General features: G+C 39.9%; 2 protein-coding genes across 4 annotated transcripts in view; both read left to right on the top strand.

Moving 5' to 3' along the window:
* Positions 1 to 17,019, top strand: part of RANBP3L (RAN binding protein 3 like) — a 32,534-nt gene extending 15,515 nt beyond the window's left edge. For both annotated transcript variants that reach the window (XM_063423324.1, XM_063423322.1), the window contains 7 exons: positions 3,930 to 4,050; positions 5,460 to 5,559; positions 6,643 to 6,773; positions 7,695 to 7,815; positions 8,351 to 8,493; positions 9,878 to 10,064; positions 14,526 to 17,019. In XM_063423324.1, coding sequence (XP_063279394.1) covers positions 3,930 to 4,050; positions 5,460 to 5,559; positions 6,643 to 6,773; positions 7,695 to 7,815; positions 8,351 to 8,493; positions 9,878 to 10,064; positions 14,526 to 14,569 — 847 coding nt within the window. In that variant the 3' untranslated portion in view covers positions 14,570 to 17,019. The remainder of the gene's footprint in view (positions 1 to 3,929; positions 4,051 to 5,459; positions 5,560 to 6,642; positions 6,774 to 7,694; positions 7,816 to 8,350; positions 8,494 to 9,877; positions 10,065 to 14,525) is intronic.
* A 4,685-nt stretch (positions 17,020 to 21,704) lies between these two features.
* The window catches only part of NADK2 (NAD kinase 2, mitochondrial), a 32,954-nt gene continuing 28,319 nt past the window's right edge, over positions 21,705 to 26,339 (top strand). For both annotated transcript variants that reach the window (XM_063423481.1, XM_063423482.1), the window contains exon 1: positions 21,705 to 22,260. In XM_063423481.1, coding sequence (XP_063279551.1) covers positions 21,916 to 22,260 — 345 coding nt within the window. In that variant the 5' untranslated portion in view covers positions 21,705 to 21,915. The remainder of the gene's footprint in view (positions 22,261 to 26,339) is intronic.

The raw sequence follows: 26,339 nt of genomic DNA, 5'->3' as shown, positions 1-26,339 counted from the left end.
CTGCAATTAATCTCTATGGGACAGGTGGTTTCTCACTAGCAACCAAGCTGGAAACTATTTTGGTTTGCCATCTCTCTTCTGACTGCATGTCTGCTGCATCTCATAAAAAAAGGTCCAGAGAAACTCAGGAAATTTCATTCTTTTGAGGAATTACCAATACATGTCAGCATATTGAATACAAGAGGCATAAAGAAAAAAAATACAGATTGATTTGGAAGACCAGGTGAATGCTGCATTGGATGCTCTACTTTCATTCACAAAGCAGAATTTCTGGCATAAAAAGTTTTCTGCGGTGACTGCAATAGGCTAGCATTTTTGTGTAGCACAGACTTCAGAATTCCTGTGAGGAAGCTGACGTCTTTGGTTTAGGATGTTTCCCTATCCTTTGACACTGTATGTGATGGAAAGAGCCCCATTCTTGGAGATCAATCAGATTCTGACTAAAAGCGTGGAAAGTTTGAGTCGTAAGTGACAGAAATACAATGCTGGGAAAATACTGGCTTCTGGTCACGTATGCAGCCTTGCACAAGGTTTTGCTTGGGAAACAGAAAGAGGTTAAGGCCAACAATGAGAAGAAGTCATAGTGATGCAAAAGTAGGCTATTACCTCTCTCTCTAGGGAATGACTCTCGCGAGAACTCTAGGTCTGTGGTTGTCTTGTGGTATTAATACTGCTTGCTGATGTTGATGAGGGTTATTTACCTGGAAGTTGTGAGCATCAGGAATACACCTGGCATCACTTTTGATAAGAGAATGACTTTTCAAAATTGCTAGGGCCACAGATAATAGATTTCTAATGTTGCCTAATTCCCCCTCCTACCCAAGGAGAGCATAGAAAATTGCAAAGCAGTCTCTGCTAGTCTTCTACAGGGCTAGGTGGATCACAGATAAAGGTTTAGATGTGCAGTGCCAGGGTTCTGAGGAGGCAAGGGATTTTTAGATGCACAAAGCACTTAGATGCTTAATCCTTATCAACAAAAAGAACATTGTTAGAGGGCAGATGCTCACTGTGATTTTGGAAGAACCAACCTTTTCTATTGCATTTAATGCTGTTGTGATGCCATCTGAGGACAACATGTAGTCACACAGTGCACTGGGTTTTTAGCAGAACCTGAATGATGCTAATGCATGTATTAGAAAAGCTAAATCAGTTGCTGTTGATACTTTAAATTTATTTACTCTCTGTCAGCTGCACAATATCTAGGAAAAAATTGGTGAGTGACTTTCTCCTGTGAAGTAGAGAAATGCAACACAGTGATTCAGTACCAACAACCTAACTTAAAGGTACTTAAGGTATTTCTTTCCCCTGTCTTTTTTTTTCCACAAACATCCTGCTTGGGGTGTTTGTGCCTGATGAATTCTGAATATCACAAAACTAGTTCTATCACAATCATGGTAAATGTTGGTTCCTTTGACAGTTGAAAACAAAATACAAACTTACTGAGAGCAGGTGCTTACTGCTCTTCTGAGATTGTAGGAGGATGTAAGTGCCATTCTTCTGATCCTTATTAAGTGACTGATGCTGTAAAATACTTAGGTAAAACCTTTCTGGCATAGCTGTTTTCTCATCAGTAATAAACAAATGACTTCATTAAGCTCTGCATACATGCTGAGCAGTAAGTGAACATAGCAGCCAGACCCCCTCATTGCTAAGAAAACAACTTTTTAAGTTTGCTTTTATTTTCAATCATGGCATTTATTTATAAAATAAAATGCAGAGAGATGCAACAGCAGGATTGCCTTGCCTGCAGACATCTCTCTCACTTTTTGCTCCTTTTCCACTTCTTCATTTCTCCATTATAGGATTCTGTGGAGACATGAGTGAAAATATCTTGTTATCACTCTGCAGTTGCTGCAGCTGTCCATGTTCCATGAAATCACTAATTATCATTTCCTGGGCTGACTATAATAATGAACTGAAAAGGCAAATAATCCAGTTTCTTGATTCTGACTAAAAGCTTGGAAAGCTTGTGTCATAAGTGACAGATATACAACAGTGGGAAAACACAGGCTTGTAGTCATGTCAAATCAACTTTGCACAAGGATTTGCTTGGAAAACTGAAAGTGTTCAAGGCAGCAGTGGAACTGTCGGCTACTCAGACCTTTTTGGACACTCTGAGAGGGCTAGTACCTGAATCTATTCCCCTCTCATAATCCCATGCAAGTACTTTATCCATATTTCTCCTCCCATTATTCCTTGTTAGGGATCAGTCCCTCATATCAGTGACTCTTGTTCTGTATCTCCATGACAATGCCATCCCTGGGGCACGAACACTTTCCATCCCTGACAATGCATCCCTGCCAAGAACATTTGTTCTTACCATGCAGCAACATAAGGCTGTTGAGTTTTTAATAACATTTTAAGGCTGGCACTTGCAGTTAACTTCCTGTCAAAAGAAAGATCTTGCACTGATTAATTCTTACATGTTTGAATATAATCAAAACAATTTCCCACATTTTTCTTAGAAATAAGCCTCTAATTGTTGTTTTTTTAGCTTTTTTAGCTGCTGTTGGAGCAGCCTAGAAAGTAGCACTTGAAATACCAGTATGGATATTGGTCACACTCCAATGAATTTTAGTGAGGGGTGTGTTTAAGAACAAAAAACTCATCAACACTTTTCAGATTCCCTGTTCATGGCCCAAAACATGCATAGAAGCTTTCAAGGCTGAAAAGACAAGCATTTTCTGATTTCTCTGTTTTGCTCCTAGTCTCATCAAGCGTGAGAATGCTAAGGAATATTTTTCTCATTAAGTAAGATGGAGAGAGGTAGTACTCAGTAAGCCCTTCATCCTTGAAGACATTTCAAGCACACTGTGGTTGTGAACAGAGAAACTGTGTTTTAGAGGCAATCATCCAATTTCTGCCCAACAAACCCAGCTAATTAGCAGGAATATCCTCTACATACGTTATGTTAAGCCCTCCCAAGGGTGATAAATACTGTGAAACAGAACTAAGTGGCACTGAACTATGCAGTTTGTGACACAGTGTCATGTTGCCTTCCTGCCAGAACATCCTTCTGGAACATGGTTTTGCCTATGCCAGCAAGACATGCAGGATTAAGCTTTACAGAAAGCATAAACAACCAATAATCCCTTCATAAAACAAAAAAAAAACCAAAACAACCCAAACAAACCAAAACCAATCCAGCAGCAGGAACAACTTCCACATGAAGGAGTTTACAAGGACTTTTCTAGTGACTTTTAGAAAAATTGAACCTTGTTAATTTAAAGTGGCTATGTAATTAGCAGGTCAAATCACAATTCTATGCGTATAGAATATTTTTGAATGTAATCTCTAAAATATAGTTGGCCAGTACCAAAGCATTGCAAGTATTGAGTTCTCTTCTCATTTTAAGTATATATATGGAACAGGTAATTGAAAAATGGGAACACTTTTCTCTCCTGTTTTACTTATTCCTCATTTTAAGCCATCTGCTATCATAAGTATACATTTTTTCAGTATTTGTGTGTGTATGTGAAGACACTGCCTCCCTGCCCTTCTAAGGTGTAAGGAGGATGACCAAGGAGACCCTGTAAGGCACTGGGGTGTACATTATTCTGCAGAGTACTGGAGCTGCACCATCTTGAAAGGATGGTTAATTGTTGGTAGTCCTTTGAAGGAGCAAAAGGCGACAGGGAAACAAAAGTAAGTGAAGATTTCTGGACTGAGACACTTCCCTGAGGGGAAGCAGCATGCTGTTTTGCTGCATGTTCTTTGGTCTTAAGGAATATCCTCAATAATCTCAATGAAATATAGTGTGATAACTCTGTTCCTTTTATGAAATGTTCCATAGATAATATTCTCAGAGTCTCTTAAAGAATTTGTCTGATTACCAGATGATTATTTTTTTTTTAAGGTTAGTTGTGGTGAATCTTTAAAGTGCTTTAAATAGTTCTATATCACATTATTATGTTATTTTGTTCCCACAGAAGTCAGTTGCTCAAAGAAAGAAGTGTACAAACCAGCAGCAATTCTGATTTTGTGTTTGGAGAAAACATGGTTGAAAGAGTTTTGGTGGGATCTGCACATGCTGGCAGACTTTTTATCAAGGTCAGTGTACTTAAGAATACAATTACTTTTTCAGAGATTGATTCTTTTTAGGTCTTCTTCTTTTAAAGATGTGAGTAAATATTGTTCCAGTGTCTCTTGAGGAGAAAATGTCTGAGAATGTGCTGCTGGCGGGGTAAGCATTCTTATCTTCTCCACCCTAGGTAGGTTCTTTAATTAGTAATGTATACCAATATGCACTTCTGATTTGCTCTTTTTTTGACTTGAAAAGGAGTTTTTTATCTATTCCATGTAAAGTGGAACACCCACAATGTAAGATGAAAGAATGTGGTTCCTGCTGCTCGAATAACTTCCATCATAACTGTAAAGAGATTGGGTACCTAAAGGGCGCCTACAAGAAAGCTGAGGAGAAACTGTTTACAGGAGCACAGAGTGACAGGACAAGGGGAAGTGGTTTCAAACTGAAGCACAGTAGGTTTAGGTTTGATATTAAGAAATTCTTCTCTTTGAGTGTGGTTAGACCACAGGAAAGCATTGCCTAGAAATGCTGTGGATGCCTCATCCCTGGATGAGGTCACCATCTAGGGTGACCATTCAACGCCCAGCTGGATGGGGCTCTGAGCAACCTGGTCTAACGAAAGGTGTCCCTTCCCATGGCAGAGAAGTTAGAACCAGATGATTTTTAAGGTCTCTTGCAACCCAAACCATTCTGTGATTCTGTGATAAATAAGTATGAGGGAAAAAATGGTCTCCCACCCTAGAGAGTCCATATTAAAGCATATTGTACATGCTTGTGAGGTAGCTTAAGTCCTAAAGGACTCTAGGACAAAAAAGTGGTTCCTAAGCTGAGGACTGCACCAATGAAAATGGAATTGAAATTCAGTTTTTCAGTTGAAGTAGGACAGAAACTGTATGCTCATCTGCCAGGTAAAAAGCTTGGCAACCATAGGTTTGGGCTATGACTTCTGGCCAAGATTTATTTATAAGGTATGAGTTGAGCCACTGAGCATTTTCAGGAGCCACAAGCATTTATTTAGGCAGCCTAAGAAAATTTATCTGCAAAACTGAAGGTGATAGAAATTTTTAAGTCCTCTGAGGTTAAGGTTGTGGTGTCTGAGAGTTTTAAACTGCCCTTCTGGGAACTATGGGTTTGATCTGGAAATAGGCCAGTACCTCAACATCTAAGTTCTTCAGTGGATTTAAATACTAGTCCAGGATCCATACAAAGAGATCATTCTTCTCGGAGGAAGACTGATGTACGGATTCTATGATAATAATATTACTTTCTCTAGGGACTGAAATGGTATCATCTGGGCTAGTTTTTACTCTGAAGCTGTTAAAATTGCTGATCTTCAGCATAGTATGCATTAAATGATTCAATGTTCTGTTTGATATAAAGTAATATAGCCATTTCTTAAACAGGAGTTCTTATTTCCCCTCTGTTTTTCTAGAGTCCTGAGAGGCATCCCAAGCTGTGTAATGAAGCTGATTTACAAAAAGAAGAAATAATATCCATGTCGACAGGATCTTCTCATGTCAGGCCACAAACAAGTAAGCATAAACAGCAAACAAGAACAGTTAGTTTTATTGTTATGTTTCACTGTGTTTTAGAGGATGTCAAATGATTGATAGTCAGTAGTTTTCATCTGCTTTAAAGCTATCCAGTCATGAGTATGCTTAGTGTTTGTGTCAAAACATATATTCAGAAAGCAGCTAGTTTGGTTTATGACATGTGAACTGGACTACCTTCAGAAAACATGATCTGAATTACTCAAGAAAATATTACAGAATACTATTATTTAGTTCAGATCATTACTTATTGTGTGAAAAAAAAAATGCAGCAACCTTTATGAATGCCTTGTGGACCACATTGTTGAATTACAATTTTAGGTTGTCTGCTTCTTGCATTTTTCAAATTCTCATACAAATTATTTGGTTATTTTGGGTGATAATTGTGGGACTGAAAGTTCTGTACAGACGGATTTCAGGGCTTGTTCGTGACTCTGGTGTGAGACTTTCTACTAAGCAAGCCACATAAACCTAGGCTGTGAGGGACTTCCCAATAGTTCCCTATTGTGAGCCTTCTTGACAAATTTTGCACTCCTCTTTACTAACACATGTATTAGATCCTATGATTTGTGTAAGCATTCTTACACATAAAAATTTATAAATATAAAGCTTTCAGAACATGCATATAGATTATGCAAAGATACAGAGCTTTGTAACAATGTTGTTCCTTTCAAATCTTGTCCTTCTATGTTCCTATTAAATATTCATTGTATATGTATTATTGTTCTGAATATTGGCATAACAATATATCAGATGAGTTTAATTTTGAAAATCAGCTTCTAAATATTTAGGCCTTGTTTCTGCTTGTTTCTGTTTGTCCCTTGGGACAAACCTCTGCAAGTATAAACAGCCCTGTTCAATTCTGTATAAGCCTTTTTAGTGAGGTATTTTTTATTCTTGCCTTTTACTCTTATGTTTGTTCCTTTGGTTAAAAACTTATTAATAACACTAAACTATGTCAGATACCACAGGTATTACTGAGGTCACATCCTGTGTACTAGTTCTGTTATCCTAAAAATATTCCCAAAATATTCCCTGTACAGAAAGAATTTTTTTTTCCTACAGAAAGAGCTTTGTTGAAGAATGCAACACTAATTGAATCAGCAGCTGCTTGTATTTCCAAGCCAATGGAGAAAATCCTGTTAGATAAAGTTGAAGTTATAACTGGAGAAGAAGCAGAACATAATGTATTGCAGGTGTGTATTTCCTAAAACCTTGATGGTGAGTAGTTTTGTTGTTGAAAAGAACATCTAGATCTATTGCAGATGCAGCAATCTGAAAATAACTTTAATTTGTATTTTAAATTTCTGCTTTTTTTAAGCAATGGCTCAGCTAACCCAATTTTTTGTGAAGTTGGTACTTTCTTTTACATACTATATTTGTTCACTTTGTGGTCCCTTTCAGTAAGTGACTATTTCAGTGGTATTTTATACCCAGCTACACAGTACACTAACTGTAACCAAAACCTTAAAACTGGAAGAGATTTAAATAAAGTTGGGGTTTATGGAAAAACTGTTTTGGGGAAAATAAAGCAATGTGTTGTTAAAGTAATTTGTTTTATAGTTTAGCTAAAACAGCAATTATCTTTCTAACCTGGCAGGGCATATCTTGCTATTCTTTGTCTTCAAAATATTATTTTCTCAGAAAATAGGAATTATGATTTTAAAAAATCTTAACATTATTTTATAATCTTCAATTAATTCTTCTGTCTTGGCAGAACACAAAAGTTTTACTGCATTTGGAGCAGTACTCTTCTAGTGGCAGTACTGGTATCCTGGGTTGCATAGCATTTGTAATGAGGGAGGAAAATAAGACTGTACAACTTATGCAACAAATTTAGGTATGCTGGTGGATATCACAGACAAAAAATTAATGAAGATGAAATAATTGAAAAAGTAAACTAGGATTCATGCTGAATGATTTCTATGATGAGAAAAGAGTTTAGCACAGATTTAGAAGCCATTTTAAGTAATAATGGTGGTACATCTATACATCTACCTTTGTACATATGCATATGGATGTATTAAAAGCCATATCAAAAGTTTTCCAACCATAAAGTTCTAGAGCCACTAAAACTAGTATTGGCTGCCAGTTTTCATCATGTATTTCTCTTTCAGATTAACTGCAAGCTCTTTGTATTTAATAAGCTTTCTTTAACCTGGACTGAAAGAGGCAGAGGATCCCTGAGGCTTAATGACACTTCCAGCAATAAGCACGGAATGTTGAAGTCGAGGCTAAGTACGAACTAAATAATGAAATATCACGTACAGAAAACACCAAATAATTTGTACTATTGTTGACCAGAGTTTATTTCAGAATGTTTAAATCTGAGAAGATTGTTACATTTAAGTCAAGTTGTTGAGAATCTTTTTACTTGACAAAGTTCTCTGTGTTACAGACCGAGGAACTGGACTCATATATTGTTTGGTTCTGTGTACTTCTCTGCTGCACTGTCTTAACTCAGTCACCAGTCTAACAGTTTGCTCTTTGTTGGTTCTGCTTTTTCAGCAGCACTGTTTCAAGACTGTTGGAATGTTGTTCTTACTGTGCTGTCACTTTTTTATACTGTACTGCATAGTTTCAGCAGATTATTTCCTTTGTGTTCCAGACATATTGAAAGAAACAAACATCCATATTTGGATATTAAAAAAAATAAAATCTCACTATATCAGGGTTTTAGACCAAATTAAAAGAATATATGATGAAAATATTAGTTGTATACAAGTGCTGGAGAAAACAGCTGCAGCTTATCATATTGACCTTCTCATTTTAGTTATGCGAAATCAAGGTAGCTTGAGACTGATTCTCAACACGCAGCTCTGGGAACAAATGGTTATAGAAAGAGCAAACAGAAAGAGCCTGTGCTTCACTGCAACAGATCAAAAGGATCATTCTGTGCAAGTATTTTTAGCTCAGGTGAGTAGGAGACAACAACTCCACCCAAAACCCCACTCCATCTAGAATTCTGAAGGGTTGCTGAAGGTTAGTTTTAGCAAATGGCCTTCATGCTCTGTCAGACTATGCTTAGCTTAGATGTTACGTGGCTTTTATCATGGAATGCATTAGAATGATATTTCAAAAAAACAGGTGTGATGATATGATCTGGCCTTAAGACAGACGATTCCAGACTGGTTCACATACCACCAATGGAATGGATATCATTCCAGTAATATGCAGAAGCAGCTCTTTTTTAATGGAAGCAATACACTGACAATTTCTTCACAGGTAGTTAAAATTTTGTAAGTTACACTGGTAAAAGGCAGCTGCTTTCTGCCATGGTTCTCAACACAGCACTTGCAATAAATCTATTCCATGTAGGACCTCCATTTCTCAGTTGAGATGAATACAGAGTTTCAATATTGCCTTGTGTATGGCAATAGTCTTGGGAGCCCTGATTTTCTCCAGCAAGGGCTAAATTGGAGGTGGAAATGTGCTGGACTTACTTGCAAATAAAGTGCACATATGTCCCGACTTGGAAAATGAGAGCATCCACATGAGTTTAAGGATGTTTACAGTTTCCCCAGCAGATCTTTCTAGGAAGGGTTCAGCTTGCTGGGAAACAAAAATAAATCATAATTTCCGGGAAGTGTCACATATCATACACAAGCAAAGCACCGTGCACTGTATGTGCAAGTACTATAAAGTCTGTAATTTCCTAGTGTCTGCAGTGTTAACTGTGACTTAACCATGACTTAAATATGGCTGTGCTGGACTGCTGGTCTGCATGTGAGAATTATAAATGTCCCGACTTCCAGGTGTGCCATACTGTTTTCACAGAGCACATAATTTACATTCTGTAAATTTGTCTTGGCACTACTGGGCAGTAAAAATAGACATGTATGAGGAAATCACAATATATGAGAGCTGTATGGGTGTGGCAAGGGTTGTAGGAAGCTGCTTCTACAGTCGCTGAACAGGCTGGTATTCATCCCTACAGTATTCACCTGGTGACTGTATGTATGAACATATCAGTGCTTTCTCACTTCCACAATTAAACTTAGGAATCATCCAAAATATCAAGTATTCCATATAAACTGAGCTGTTCTTCAAGGAAAGTAATTTTTAAGTTTATGTTTCTTGTAACTATAGAGACAAGAATCAACAGGTCAGACCACATAAAGAAATTTCACATTATTTGTATTTACATTAATATTTGGATGTTAATTACTAAGTGTGAATCTTAAGCTGATAATTTTGATTAGAAAGAACAAAATACAACTATTTAATTATTTTTAAAAATAAAATTTTAAAACCAGAATTTTTCTCAGTTGTTTTGGAGTGTACATTTTATGTTCTGCAGGCAAGCTCAAAAGACACTGAACACCTGTATGCTGCAATACATCATCGCCTTGTGGCCTTGCGAAGCTTTGCAGAGCAAGAGTCAGATGCTCATCAAGTAGACACAGAGTCAGAAACAGCTTTTCAGCCATTAAACTGTGATAGTGATGATGAAGATGATGAAGAACTAACTCAAGACAGCAGCACTGGTAAGCAGAAGTTTTGCTGGAAGTGTGTAATCCTTTCAGATTATTTGCTTAAAATAATGCAAATTGGACTTTTTTTTTTTTTTTTAATGTTGACTATAACTTTTATCTGATACAGAAACCCCTTTTCAGGTAGAAGTATGGTAATTCCTTTTAGTATTTTGACTTACTACTGTTAAAACGTAAGGTTTTGCCAGCTCAAGTATCTACACATATTTATGGCCATGGAATAGTCTTTACAAAAGCTTGAGGTTTAAAATATTTTATATTATTAAGCATTACCTAATTTTTTTCAGTATATTTCAGTAGAAATGACTAGAGATGTTGATTTTACGTTGAGTAAGTACAGGATGAGTCTATTCACATTGGTGACTAGCTTGTTACTAAAAGCCTGGAGCACGTTTTTACTAATATATTATGTCACAGTTAACTTAATTTAAAATATGATTCTTGATCAGCTGTAACACATACCTCAACTAGGAAATCTGCAGGAGAACCTTTAGACACCAGCTTTACCAGCTTGCTTCACCATAACAAAAATGTAGGTTCCTCAGAGAAAAAAATGCCACGAAAATAAGATGTAAGGTATTAATGCCTTAATGCTTCAGTGAATGCAACTTACAACAGGGCTGCGGTCAATCTGCAGAAAGCAAGGCAGAAAGAGCTGTTAGACTTAAAAGCTCTTCCACCTTAGCAGAAGACAAGTCCTATTTCTGGAGCAAATTCACCACTTGTGTCAAACTGCTACAGTGGGTACAGGAGTTGCCAATAAGGTATGATTTTTCAACAGATGGACTACATCAGGCAACCTTGAGTTGTTGCTCATAGGATTAGTTTCCCTCTGCAGCTAGGTGACATACTGTCCTTATGTTATAAACCTTTCTTTCAAGAATCAAGTCATGAACAGTAACAGCTATAAGTACTCTTTCCCTAAGGAAACAATTTTCCCCCCCTTTATCACAGAATCATAGAATATCCTGAATTGGAAGGGACCTTTAAGAATCATCAAGTCCAACTCCTGGTCCTGCACAAGAGTCACCCCATGTGCCTGAGGGCATTGTCCAAACACTTCTGGACCTCTGCCAGGCTGGTGCTGTGACCACTTCCTTGGGGAGCTTGTTCCAGTGCCCAGCCACCCTCTGGGGAAGAAACGAAAAGTTTCTGATGTCCAACCTAAACCTCCCCTGACACAACTCCAGTGTTGTTGTCCATTCCCTCAAGTCCTGTCATGGGTCACCTCAGAGAAGAGATCAGTTTGTGCTCCTCCTCTTCCCCTCCTTAAGAGGAAGTTGAAGTCCCCAGTGAGGTGTCCCCTTAGTCGCCTCTTCTCCAGGGACAGCAAGCCAAGTGACCTCAGCTGCTCCTCATACGTCTTCCCCTTAAGGCCTTTCACTAACTTGGTTATCCTCCTCCTGATAGACTCCAATACCCTTATATCCTTCTTATATTGAGGTCACTCAGAAAGGCATACAGTTTCTGAAAACTTGGAAATTTTGGATGGAACTTGATTCTTTCCCAGAATTCCTAATAATAAGAACTTTTTCTTCTTTCAGGAAAAAAAAAAAGGAACAAAAAGAGGGGAAAGAGAATTTCAAAGCAGTGTAGGAACACAGATATACAAGTTAAATATTTATTTTGATTTGCAGAGATTTCTGATAAAAATACTCAGATGGCAGCCAGCAAACAGATTCTGAAATGTGTGAGGTGTTTTTCTTACCCTTTTGGTTTAAGCATCTGTGCTTCATTTATTCTAGTTTGTAACAACAGTTTTAACAATCCCTTTCAAGCACTTTTTTAATGGCTTCTAGCGTTTCCTGCTTATCTTAATCTCTTCTCAGAGCTACAAGGTTTTAATTTGCACACATTTCAGTTACTGGTATCCAAGTCACTCTCCACCTTCAGACATTCAATCTCACTTGTGACTGTCCCTGGATCTCCCTTTTACAGAAATGGAAGAGTAATAGGCCTTATGGGTTTTGAAAAGGAAGAGGTCACTTTTAAGTATCAGCATAGAAATGTCCATTTAGATACAAGAGAACAGATCCTGTGTTTTTAAGAGCATGTATTTTAATCTTCTAATTTTCATTCTTTCATTTTCATTGAAGGGTGTATGTGAATAAGTCATCTTCTTTTTATTGATATAACTGAGTTTTGGAGATGACTTCTTCTTAGGCATGTATAAATGTTAAGAAGCATAAGTCTTCAGGGACTGTTTCTTTACAAGAAATACAAGAATTTACAAAACATGTCTGCATTTTATTTTATTTCATTCCATTCTGTTTTTTCTCACCCCCTCCCAAAGTGGTTTTCTTTTCTCAACATGGCAATTTCTTTCTTGTTAAACTGAACTCAGAGTTGCCTAGATGATGCTGTGTATTTCATGACACTGTAAAAGACATGAAAAATCACATCATTATCTTTATATTATCTTTATAATAGTTGTCTTTAGTGCTTAGTGCTTCAGACTGAAGTAGAAAGCAAACATGATATGCATAATAAGTGAATTATGGACATTGAAGTGATTCTGTATATTTGGAAGACTTTGTTGTAAGCATTCTTCACCAAAGATGCTTAATCTAGAGTATGTTAATGCTATATACTGAAAATGTATAAGGTTGTAGAGATATTTCTATGATTTTATGAGTTCAGAATAGACATTTATTCCAATATTTTTAAAATTTCTAGTTGAATTGCTTTACTTTTAAGTAGAGATACTAATTTCATAAAGTCCATAACAAAAAATTTGCTAAGCCTAGTATTTTTATCAGATCTTTCACCAGATACAGCCTGAGTATTTTTACCAACAAATTGCTCTGTAAATCTAAATGGAGAGAAAAAGAACAATTCATCTTTAAATCAATTTTGAGAGTGGATGGGATCAACGACTCTTTGGAAAGTATTTATCTTTTCCCTCTGACTATAAAGTGAGCAGGGGAAGTGAATTTAGACAAAGGAGTAAACTTCTTGGCTGATCTTTACTTCAAACAAGTAAAGTACATGGGAGGTACAAGGATGGCAGTGTCACTAGGCAAAGAAAAAATTAACTCATTACTCCTTACACTCCACCTCATCAATCTGAAAGCTTCTCATACCTTAATCCGGACTGAGGGAACCTCTCTTTTGATTGAGGTGTCCTCTCTGGAATTTTATCTTAGAAGCTATTAGAATAAATTCAAAGATTTTGGAATCTAGGCCTAGCTAAGTGCCAAGAAGTCTCTCCATACCCAGCCATAGACCCTACAAGAAAAATCAGAGTGTGCAAAGACATAAGAGGATATACCATATGAATCCATAAAGAATTGCATGGATTTTGGAGACTACTGGTATTGATAGCCAGTAGTTTCTGAACACCAGTAGTTTGTTGGTCTGTATCATAACATAGAAATGCAAAAGCAAATACATTTGCAGAAATGAAAAATGTTTTATTTTAGGGACATTTTCTGGCCCTTGTGTACTCGCCATCTGAGCTTCATTAGGATTCTCTCTTATGCTGATTCTCTCTTATTCTACTCTATTGCGGAGTTTATCAAGATCCAAAATGTTACAAGAATTTTCTTTCTATTTTGAAGTAAAGTACTTTTAAAGTTCTTAATGGAACTACTCTTCAGCAACACCACAGTAACTCCTGGAAAATTGCTATCTTTGTTTGGCATTTCTTGTCAATTTAATTTTAATTCTTACCAGTTGTTAAGGATTCCAAACTATAAAGCTAACACACACACACCTGATTAAAACTGAGGAAAAGGGAAAAGTTAAGAATTAACTCCTTTGTTGGAATGTCTGTATCTTTTTAGCAGGCACCAGTAGTATCTAAAGCAGAGAAAAAAGACACTCTGTGATTGGTTTTAAATGCTCCAATATATTGAAAGAGAAGGGGGAAAATCATATTTTCATATTTAATATCCTGACAAACACAAGCTTTCATTTCACCTGTAAGAGACTTAAAACTCTAGTAAATATTTAGAGGTGGCCATATGGTAGCAGCAATTTTTGAGCAGATACTGTGATAGTGGTATTATGTGTCTGATCTTTTTAGTCAGTTCTACCTACTTTCTGCAGTCACAGAGATTACACACCAAAACCACTTTCTGAGAACCAGTCAGGTGTTTGAAGGTATGTTGGACTTCTCAAGAGTTTTGTGAGCATCTGTAATGAAGTCTTAAGACAGTGTACCCTCCATAGAGTGAGGTAATTTGCGTCCTGGGTATATTGCCCTACCTAGACATCAGATTCCTTAGTGTTTTTGTGCTTGTCTGTATTGACATGGAGGGTCATAGGCTTCATTCACGATTCACATGCTCAAATATTTGTGAATAACCCTGTGTTATCTGGTTACCTATTTACCTAAACCAGGAACCAGTCATATCCAAACTTTAACCTACTGCTTTGGTATTATGAAATGCTGGATTGTTTCAAAACATGAATATGCTCAAATAAGACTTTTAAAAATAAATTCTTTTTCAGATCATTCTAGATGGAACCGCAGGCGGTCTGTTGTCTGCTCATGATATCTGCCAGAGATTACAACAGCTCAGTTGGAAATTCATCTTCCCAAAATGTCTGAGGTGACTCATCAGCCCCTGGAGGGAGGAAATCAGATGCATATTACTTTATGACTTTTATGTAGAGATTAATTTTAGAGACAGCTTAAGTTTAGTCTGTTGAGAAAGAACTTCAGATGCACTATTGTGGATTCCAGGCAGCCTGGTTTGCACTGAGCGGTGAATAACACCATGGCTTCCAATAGTCAAGAACTGTTACAAAAACTTTCAATTTTAGAATTAAATATATTTAGATACATTATTAGAGTAAGGAATTTTATAGGGAATAAGTACTTGTTCATCATATTGATGGATAATACCACATGAGCATGAATTAATAATAATATATGTGAACAGATATTTGTTGCTTTTAATCTGTTATTTAAAAGATACATTTGGAAAGCTTTAAATTGGACTTCATTGAAAACATTTAAAATTGTGTGGTAACATTCAGCATCCTGTTTGTAAGTACACACAAGCAAAACTTGGGGTGGCAGTTTAGAATGACCAAGGCTTATAGAAACCAGCCTTCATACAAGGGGTTTTATTTAATGTTTATTTTGAAAATACCTGGAGTGGTACACTGGCTGCAGAGATTTTTTACGGGAAAAGAACCATGATCTGTATCTTCCAGGTTTATGCACCAAGAGAATTCCCCATGAGAAAGTAAAAGACTGTTCTAAGGGCCATATGATCTTTAAAACTTACAGTGTATCCTGCTTGCTCATGAACACCTTTCTAGATGAGTAAAACAAGCACCTGCACTTGTGTATATTCATTGTCTGTTTGATATACACAAATAAATGCATGCACAATACATTGGGATATCTACATTAAAAAAAAATCCCATAAATATGTGAGATTATCTGAGATTACTTCTCAGCCTTAGCTGTAGCTATTCCTAACAACATCATTCATATGAGTATGTTACACATTCTCATGTGCACAATAATCCTGACAGTGGCCAAGACACAGTTGCTCTGTAGAAGTTATTCTACAAACTACTGCCTTCCACCTAAACATTTTTGTGAGAAAAAAACTCCAATTCTCTCTAATACCCGTGAATCAAGACTTGCAGGGTGATTCATAAGCCCATGCACACACCACTTACGTGTTCCATGTTTTCATTCTGTCAGAGAATTTGTCTGGAATCTCACCACTGCCACTTCCCTGATGTCTTACATATTATTTGTCATCCTCAGAGCTGAAACAATGTTCTGAATATCTCAAGTCCTTTTAATTAAGATAATTGTAATGGTTTCTCAATCTAAAAAGCTGCAACACACCTGACCAGTCAAGTTACAATTTAGTTTTCCCATCTGAACATGTGTATGAAGTTATGAAGCATCAATACTAGTTTATTTCTGAACTCTCAGTGCACTGCCAAGATTAGTGTCCAGATGTAGCTGAAATAGTTATCTGGATTACACTGAATCCTAAATGGCCCACCAAAATTAGCACTTGTCTGACATTGATTCTGGATGACAGTAAAATTAAATGGAACTTGATTCTTGCCTTCAGGAAAGAGGGAGTGCTTCCCAATAGAGCACCTATGTCAGACAGTGAAGCATGGGGATTTTCTTTTACTTCAGTATGCCAATAACAAAAATATTGTTTCCATAACAAGCTGTACATTGTGTCCTTCGTTATCCGCCTCGCTCCTGACCACGGCAATACTTAAATCACTGACCTCCATATTTCATTGCTGCAACTCATTCTCAGGGACAAAGCTCCACGTTATAACAACTCAGGCAGTTGTAAAACACAGCAGCCCTATGTATTTAGCAACAGGTCATGGTGATAAGTTTGCCCTGGAGTTCAGCTGGCTATGTGCTGAATGCAGAGTTTGATTTCAAAGTCTGTCCTGATAATCAGAGCTTTCTGTGAGACAGGATTTAAGCACCTGAGTGTCATGATACCCCTCTAAATTCTACTACAGCTGTAAAATCCTTGGCAAAATGCCCTGTTCCAGGGCAGGGACAACAGAACTTTTTCAGACACGGGACTTAGACTTTGTAATTTGCTCCCATAGCATGCAGAACAAGGTTTATTTATAAAGGCTCTTTCAGTCTGCCTCTTCCCAAGATCCTTACGTGTATACGCAAGTATACATATAAACACACACTGATGTGCACACACACTCAAACAGAAAGCTTCATCTCCTAAAAGCTGAGAAAAAGAGATGTTTACTTTAAAGACATTGGATACTGTGGTAGCAGAGGAAAAATTTTTTCCTCTTAAGAACCTAATTATGTGTTCTCTTTAGTCTCACTGCACTAAAATTCACTGTTCCTCAAGCCTGAAGGTACACCATTATGTGATGTATTAACTTGGTTTTAAAAATATAGCTTGTCATTTATGACACCTGAAGAGCAATTTCCATGCCTCAACAATAAACAATTTTCTTACAACTTAAATTTCTGTGTAACCAGTAGTCTTATTTGTGTCCCAGAGCTTCTACAGTACCATGCTGCAGAATCTAAAGCCTGCTTGTAAGGAAACAATATGTAAGTAGTTGTGCACTCCATCCACCCATCTGTCAGGCCCACATCGAGTCCACTCTTCAGTTTAAAAAAATTGGACAGGAGCTAGAATGGTTTAAGGCATTTTAAATTCTTCATGAAAATTGGCAGTTGCTGAGTGACAGAAATCAGAGAAAAGCATCCTTTGAGGAAAAGGTTTCAGGGTAAGCTTGGTATTTTCTGTGATGCTGGTGGGGCTGAGTGGTGTATTTCTGCTTCTCTTCAAGCTGCAGCAGTTTTGGGAAGGGAGGAGAAACAGTCCATGGAAGGATAGGTCCCTGTGGCCTGAAGAGAGGTGTAGAGACATGACCCAAACCCATATGAAACTAGACACCATTATTTTTTTTTCCGGACAAATTTTTATTTATTTATGACAAACCCCAGTGATGAACTTTATATATATAAGAGGTATGGAGCTGGAAGATCTTATGTGTTCATACAGTAGTAATTTTCCGAAGAAGGGAAAACTAATAGTTCCTAATAATAATGATATATTCTACTAGGATTATTAACTTCTAGCAAAATCTACTTGGATGGGATAGACTGAATGTCCTACTTTACATTCTGGAGGCATTTGTATCTCTTCATAAATCTTGTCCCTCAGGTTTTTATGTCATGCTCTTTCATGACCTCTGAAATAGTTTTGGCAGACTGTATGAAGTTAAGAGGTAGGTAATGTCTCTGTTGAATAAATGAACACAGGAAAAACTTCTAGCACATTTGCTTTTACTGCTAGTGACAGCCAGTATGACATGGACAGGGAGGGAAGGTGCATCCTCATTTCCCTTAGATGGATTTTAGAGAGGGTACGGTGGCAGGAAAATTTAGAAAAAGCATGCACAGCCCATTCTACAGCAGTTCTCTCCATAAAACATGGACTTCAGAACCATTTGTGTTTCACAAACACTAAAGTTATTAGTACAAAATAATGTGTCTGCATTTGTTTGAGCATATTCAAATTGCTTCTGAAATCCTGAAGTCAATTGTATTAGATCATTTGACGGATGGTGTAGTTTGCATAAGCAAAGAGTGGGAACAAAATTAGAAAAGTAAATACCTGATAATTAAAATATGCTCTAATCGAAATGTGGACAAGAAAGCTCCTCTCATTGGTTTTGTGTAACAAAAACCAGTAATTTGCATTCATAAGAATAGCTGCACTTACTATGCTTTTTAATAAGCTTCTTTCTTGATTTTGTAATTTGGAATTTTCTGAAACAAAATATATGACTCAAGTGTGTAATCAGTGATGAGGGTACATATGTTGCAAGCAAAGTGAACACAGATTGGATTTGGGATCAGAAATTCTATCAGACTACACCTGCTAATACTTTAATCTACATGTCTTGTAAGATATTGATGTGTTGCATGAGCGACCTGTTCTCTAACCATTAGTCTGGAGTTTTCCTCTGGATTATCAGAATTAACAGCTGCGGTCAGCTGGTCTCAAAATCTGAGGACTCGGTTTTGTGAAATGTTACAGTGATGGTGTGTTTACCTCTTCCCCTGTGAATACATCTAACACTGATAGCATCACCATTTTAAACACAAACATGCCACAATCATTTTCCGTTACCAGCAGCATTGACGGTCACACACAGAGTAAGTCTAGACAATGCAAATACTAGGATAAGTTAATTATATACTGGTTATTAATTAAACTATCACAAGAAGGCATTATTCACAGACTTCAAGAAAGAGAAGAAATGAATAGTTTTCTCAGACTGTAATTGCAGTACAAGCAACATATGCATTATTTTGTGTGGGCATAGGCTACATATGGAGATTATTTTTTATATAAAACAGCTGGCATAGTCATGCATTGCCAGTTTTGCAGCTAGTGAAATCATTTAGGGAATTATTTTTTTATGTAGAAATTTTTCCATTTACTTTGTTACACAGATATTTTGTGTATTATATATACATTACATTTTTTAAACTTCACTATATAACTTGAAGCATATAGAGTTAAAGATGCCTGGTTTTCTATACATTTGTGTCTTGAAGTTTACATCATGTATTATAACTCCTTGGTGTCTAAAACGGGCATTTCTCAGAAGCATTTTTCTAACTTCAGGCAGTATTAAGGCATCTGTTTCCACGAAGAATTTTTAAGAACACTGTGCCCAAACCAAAGCTGGTCTTGGCCAGTCAGGGGTTCAAAAAGTTACTACAGTGGGAATTCACTCCTAGTCCATATTTGTGTCCTATAGGGATACCAGGTTTAAATGCCTATATTTATTAGTTCAGTTTTGGATGAACAAATCTGTCCCTTAATCCCCTGGGTATATTGTTTTACAGTCATTGATTATGTGGCATGAAGACATGGCACATGTTACAAACTGAATATATCTCAAAATAGGTAAAGGGTCGTTTGACAGATCTGTGTCCCTTACTGTATATCAGGTGTATGTTCAAATCAAGAATTGTACTGAGAGAGGGGTTAGTGTCCAATGGCCGTTTTGTAAGTAGACCAATTTATAAAGTAAGATGCAAACTGTGTTACATTCCACAAACTCTATTTTATATGTTATAGAAAGTTTAAATCCTTTTCCACAAAGACAATGGGATATCAGACAATCTGTGTACTCTGACAAAGAGCTAGTCTGTCAGAGACTTCCTTCTGGGACCTGATGGGTTAATCACTTCATACCCTGTGCTTCAGCATTGTTTCCAGAACTTTAAGGTATCATCTACTGATTTGAATTTACTTTTTAAAATACATATTTCATATTTGATGATTAAATGCTTGCTATGAGAATTAATTCGAAAGACCATAACATGATAATTGCATGACTTCAGAATAAAGTACTGTTCCATATTCCATATTCCATATTAGTGGTTGAAGCTGATTTGATATTCAAAGATCAAAACAATTCAATATAAACAGACAATACAAAAAGCACAAAATTGTAGAGGAGCAGCTAAACGGTCAAATACATTGTAGATACCATTCAGAACAGTGTCATAAATTCAAAATCTCTTGTATCTTTTAGGTCACGAGGATGTTGTATTACCTACTGCTTTGTACAACCTAAAAGTTAATGGTTATACAGAATGAGGCATTTTCTGGTTAGCAAGGGAATTAGTTATGTTTAATTGGTCTCCTGGTAATCTGTTTTGTGATATTTTCTTCAAGGCTAAGCTAATCAGTAGACAAATCCTACCCACAAGCAAAGACTCGAGAGAGCTCTTGTCTTGTGGGAAGGGCTCAATAGCTGCAGCTATGCTCATTTCCTAAGACTCTTGGCGAAGCACTGTAGAAGAGTGCTGCATTGACAGGCAAGAGCTGCTGCTTCAATCCCTTCCCCCAGAGAAGATCAGGGACAAGGTGAGTAATGAGAAATGGTTGTTTAAGTTAAACCTTCAGTGCAGAAGGACTGTCTGTGGCAGCCAATGCGTGCACATTCAGTTACTGATAATCATGCAAACTCCCACAGAATTTCTGGACATCTTGCTTACAGTATTGAAAAAATAGCTCAGGATCAATTTATACATACATATATATCTTTTTAGTTATTCTTTTTATTTTTTTTACCTGGACTCGTCAGATGCTGACTCGCAGCGCTGCGTCTAGGCCTTGCTACCCTTCCTGACACTGGCAAATGTCACAAGGACCAGAACAGACCAGAACAGAAAACAAAAAGAGCTTTCTTTTAAGCGACATGTATCTCACCAGCTCGTCACACCAGATGCAGTATTTAGTCCTTCTAGTGCGGTGTTTTCCCACCTTTCTGAGTTCCGACAGTTCTTCCCCTCCCCCGCCGTTTTCCCCGGGAAGCAGGCCAGCCACGCAGCGAGGCGATCCCCCTGCCTTCCACAGCCTGCGTGTGCCGGCCCCTCAGCCCCGTGCTCCAGCGGGGCTTTATGCTACGAGTAATGGGGGCATTCGCGCTGTCCCGCGGGATATGGGGGGACACAGGTTAGGAACGCGGTTACGTCTCAGAACATTGCTTCGTCTCAGAATTCCTTGTATATTTCCCAAAGCTATCTGAAGTTTCGCTAATACACTATTATCAGTTCGTAATTTCCTTTCTGCCGTGCTGTAAAGCTATCACACAGGCCAAGAACAGAAGGAGCAACACGTGACATTACAACACACACGATCTAAGTGATTCCTCCGTCTTTATCTCTTTAACACCATCGCTGCCTCTCAGGACACTACTGTGCGTACTGGTGGGGCATTGTCTCTGTCTCCTGGGACACAGGAGAGTACTGAGGGGTACTGGGCACACTGTGCGGCACACTGGGGTACTGTTACCGTGCCCCGGGATACTGGGGAGCACTAGGGAGCAGCGGGAAGCACTGGGGACACTGGCACTGTCCCCTCACGGCAGGGCCCGGGCCCGCGCCCCCGAGGGGCCCCCGAGGGCTCCCCGAGACGCCGGGCGCGAGCACATCCGCCGCGCGCCGCCTACGTGCCTCGCACCCCGTCCCGCGCGCCACCAGAAGCCGGGGCGGGGCCAAGCAAGGGCGGGCAGGGAGCTGGGCCTCCCTGCGCATGCGCAGGCTGCCCGCCCCGGGGCGCGGGGTGGGGCACGCGCTCGCCGCGCGCTGTGCCCCGGTTGGCCGGGGAGAGCGCACGCGCCTCGGAGAGCTCCCTGGCCCCGCCCTCGCGAGGGGCGGGTGCCCGATAGCGCCGCTCGCTATTGGCGGGGCCGGCGGCTGCGCGCGGGGAGGGCGGGGCGGCGGGCGCGGCCGGGCCATGTGTGCCGGGCGCCGCCGCAGAGCGGCCGCAGCCGCCGCCGGCAGCGCCGCGCCCGTTCTGGGGAGCGGCGCAGAGCCCGGGAGATGTTCTCGTTCTGGGGCTTCCCCTGTGGCCGCCTCCGCCTCGCTGGCCGGGCGGCAGCTCGCCGGTCCGTGCTGCTCTGCCACCCGCCAGCGGCGGCTTCCCCCGCCCCGCCGTGGCTACCGCTGCTCGGCGGCGCCCACCGGCGCCTACTCGCGCTCGGCGGGCTGAGCCCCTCCGCGGCGGCTGGGCGGGGGGCGACGGGGGCCGCGCCGCGCGGATCGGGGGCGGCGGGGGGCGGGTTCCGGCCGTCGCGCGTGGTGGTGGTGGTGAAGACGACGCGGTACGAGTTCGAGCAGCAGCGGTACCGCTACGCCGGGCTCTCCGAGGAGGACCTGAAGCAGCTGGTGAGCGGCGGGAGGGGCCGGCAGTCCCGGCCACCGAGGGCGTTGCCGCCGGGGTTGCAGCAGGAGTTGGGGGGTACCCGGGGTGATGCCCGGCGCCGGCGTGGGCTGACCGACTTCGGGGAGGTTTCCGGGATGATGACTGACTCCGGGGGCGCCGCCGGGCCGCTGTGTCCGTCTGTCCCGGGGGCTTTCCTGGGCCCTGGTGGGGCGGAGCCGGCGGCCGGGGTGGTGAGCGGGGTCGCGGCCGATGTACCCCGCTCTGCCCCTGCTGCCGACCGCTCTGCCCTCCCGCCGCCTCCATTCCCGGGCCCCCGATCCCGATGGAGCCACCGAGCGGCACCGGTTGGAAGAGGAGCACCAGCCGCGCCGCTGGACATTTGTCGCTTGCGGGCTGCCGAGAGAGTTGTGTAGTAAGCATGTTTGGGTTTTACCCTCGGAGAATTTCCAGCAGTACTCAGAAAAATGCAGTCTTTTTCTTGCTGTGTGTAGTATAAAGATTAGAGAAATGCATGCTGAGGAAAACATAATGTTGTGAAAAATCCCCTCTGTGTTTTAGAGTGGACTGATTCGCATTTCCTCCGTTATCTTGCCTCACATCCTCACTCCATCCGTACGTATTTTTCTCCATCCAGACAGCCAAGTCTCTCTCAGATCTACCCTTATTGTTACAGTTTTTAGAAAAGCCTTTTTCTTTAGTCACTAAGAAGCCTTTAATGTAAAGGTTCGTTACTGAAGGTATGCTTAGGAAAACAAGTATCTCTAAGAGTTGATACGTGCACCCAGTGTCTTGTCTTCATCTCCATCATGCTCATTGACCTCACCCGGTTCTCCCTTTACCCTGTGGCTGTCTCTTTCCAGTGTTCGTCTGCCACGATGGGCTGAAAGATGGTACCTGCAGGAGTTACTTTGACTGCCAGCAGTCTGTGAAGTCCATGTCATGAGCTCATGCTATTATGCCTTTATTTCAAATAAGTCCATTACATTAATTTGTCCACATTAGTTTATGTCTGTCAAGTCTGCTGGCTCTTACAACTGGAAATATTTTAGATCTCTGTTAGTTTGCAACGCTTGGACTAAACTTGTACGTGTGCTTAATTTATGTAGCGAGGACAAAGGGCTGCAAAGCCTTGCTTTGTAAAAAATTGGGATAAAATGCACAGTATCTACAGCAATGTCTATGTGCTTCAGCTGGTCACCTACCTCCTATGGAATTCCTGTCCAGATATTTTTTACATGTTTTTTATAGGTCTGTAGTCACAGTTCCAAAAGTTTGTCAGCCTGTGTTGATTCTCATGTAGGTTCCTGTTGCTGAGTTGTCCCAGTACTTCTTTCATACAATGGTTAGGGGGGAAAAAAGGTCTCTCACAGCTCAGCTGTAAGACTTTTTCTTTCCATTTAGCTTTTTGTGAGAAGCTATTTCTTGTTATTGAGGATAGAGGTTGTCCTCTGTGTGCAGCTAAGCCCAGGAAAAGCAGACTGGGTTTGTTTGGTTACTTTTCCCTAACTGCTTCTGTACAGACAGGTCTGGGACACTGAATCAGTGAGCAGTATTGCACATCCTTTAAGGTGCTCATGACTGATGTAGTGGTAGCTGCAGTTTCTTTTCTTACGAGAATGCGTATTTTGCATGATTGGTACTTTTATCACTCTGAATGTGCATTTTTAAAAAATCAGCCGTGAACTCGGTGATTGTAATAGCTGCAGAAACACCTTAGTGTTTATACTTTTGGAGAAACTTACAGGTACACAACAATTCTTGGCATTTGTGACAATTCTAGAATTTCTGTTCTAGGACTGGTGCATTTTTAAGATCTGTCTTTCCCCTTAAAGTACTGCCTTGTGAGGAATTGCAGCAATAAAACCTGGTGTCGCCAGGTAGACAAAGCCCAACTTGCCTAACTATGTGTGTAGCAATATTGAGTTAAGCTCTTTCTGTATGGGCGGGAATACAAGATTTGTGCAAGAACACATTGAAAAGGTCTCTTAGAATTTTGCTTTTGAAATAGAAAATAAGAGAGCAAAGGAATTGTCCTTGCTGCCTATTTCTTAAAGTTTTTTAGCTAACTTGTAAAAATTTCTGTATTTGCATTCTGCTGTGACTCTGGTCTCAGATCTTTTTTCTTCAGACTGGAGTTAATGGCAGCCTCCCTGAATATGTTATGTGAAGGTTCAGGAGGTTCTTATCCTCTCTGTTGGGGACAGAGATCACTTTGTAGCAAATTGTGAAGTGTCCTTCCCCTGTCATTGTGGGCAGCTTGGGAACACGATGCGTTTTGCTTTCTGGTGGTAGCTGCAGTCCATGCTCTCTGTGTCTCTGTTTCTCCTTGGGAGGCTTCAGAAGCTGCTCCAAGGCCGCTGATCTCAGAAATGAGCCCAGACACACTGCGTTTGGGTTTGCAGCTTGACTGTGTTGAAGGGCCACGCAGAAGTTCATGTGAAAGCCTCCTGCTGGATACAGGCAAAGAGTGAAAACAAAAGAGCATAGGAGAGGTTTGGCTCCTTTGGTGCTTGGAGCTGCTGGCCGACCCAGATGTGTTGGGGGTGGGGGTTGCATTGAAAGGGCTCAGGCTTGGGTGATCCTGGGGGAGGCTTGTGGTGTGAGGGAGCCACCACCAAAGGAGGAGCATGGTGCTCTCATCCTTTGTTGTGGACCTTCAGATGTCCAGACATTGGCTATCTGAAATACAGAAATTCAGTTACAAGGCAATGTTGGAGGCTCAGATTTGAGCAACTGTACTTGGGCTTGTTGCCTGGCTGTTTTGAGCAAAAGAGATGCAGGTCTGCAAGTTTCTGGAAGATAACTGATGTCTGTACTTGGAAGCTTCAGCTATCAGTATAGCACAATTAATGAAAATTGTGGGCCTAATCAGTTCTGCCTGATCACCAAGACAGGAGAGCAGTCTGGAACGTAGCTGTTTCAATCAGTGTGTTTATGTATGAAGACAGAATATGCAGAAGTAGCAATGCAGAAATGGTGATACTTTTGGGTGCACATCCTAATGAGATGAGATTTGTTCCATGTTTAAGGAGGCTGAAAATGAATCACTGGCATACGCCAACATGTACTAAAATGTGATATGGATCATAGTATATATCTTATTATCTATGATATACACAGTAAAATCACAGTATTCTGCAAGATGCAGAATACCAGTAATCAGGGTGACTAGTTGACATTTCTAATAAGCCATAAAGACCCTAGGCACCTGTAGCTTAAACCCTTCTGTGGCCTTTCTTTGGACACCAAATAAGTTGTATTATATAAACACTATGAAATGTTGCAAAGCCAAAGCTACAAGGTCACAATTCCAGAATTCTTCCTCTCTGCAAACAGAGATAGGAGATGTAAAGAAGCAGACCAGAGAGTAGAAGAACAAAACTGATGCAGGAGAAGTGGAGAGCAAGGGCCACTTTCACAGATCTGCTAAATACTCTCTGGAGTGTTTATTAGGTTTGTGAAGGATGAAATATTCCATTACCTCTCTACATGCATGTTGTCCATGCCTGCTCCAGGCAGTTGTTTTTACCTGTCTTGTGGCAGATTCTCTTACATGCTTACAAATAAGTTAAAATCTGTTTATAACTCTACATAAACACATCTGACTATCATAATGAGTAGTCGAATTCTGACCTAGTCTGAAAAGTGTAATTAAGTGCTATATATGCTGTTGTACAGGGGAGGATTTCAGAATCTTTCATTCAGAAGGGAGATTAGAGACCTGTAAAAATTGATTTCTAATACCGCAGAACAAAAATGCTCTAAAATGACCCAGCAATTTTAAAAGACATGCTACATCAGTAATTTTTTTTTTGCATCATATCATGCAAGCAATATTTTTCTTTGCCTTTATGAAATTTAAAGGGGCTGTTGGATTTCTAAAACTTGCAGTTACCAACTATAAGTTATATTAATATTTCTCCCAAGTCCCTACAAACAGTTTGGTTACCAGAAGTGACAGCAATTTGCATTTCTTGTGACGTGGTTTATTGGGATAAGCATCTAAATATGACTAGTTACAGCACTGAATGATCCAGTCAACTAATACTGAAGGGTATTTCATGTTCTGTTTATTTCACTC

The sequence above is a fragment of the Prinia subflava genome, chromosome Z (assembly GCF_021018805.1).
Source record: "Prinia subflava isolate CZ2003 ecotype Zambia chromosome Z, Cam_Psub_1.2, whole genome shotgun sequence".
Taxonomy (NCBI): domain Eukaryota; kingdom Metazoa; phylum Chordata; class Aves; order Passeriformes; family Cisticolidae; genus Prinia; species Prinia subflava.
This window is presented reverse-complemented; position numbering and strand designations above follow the sequence as displayed.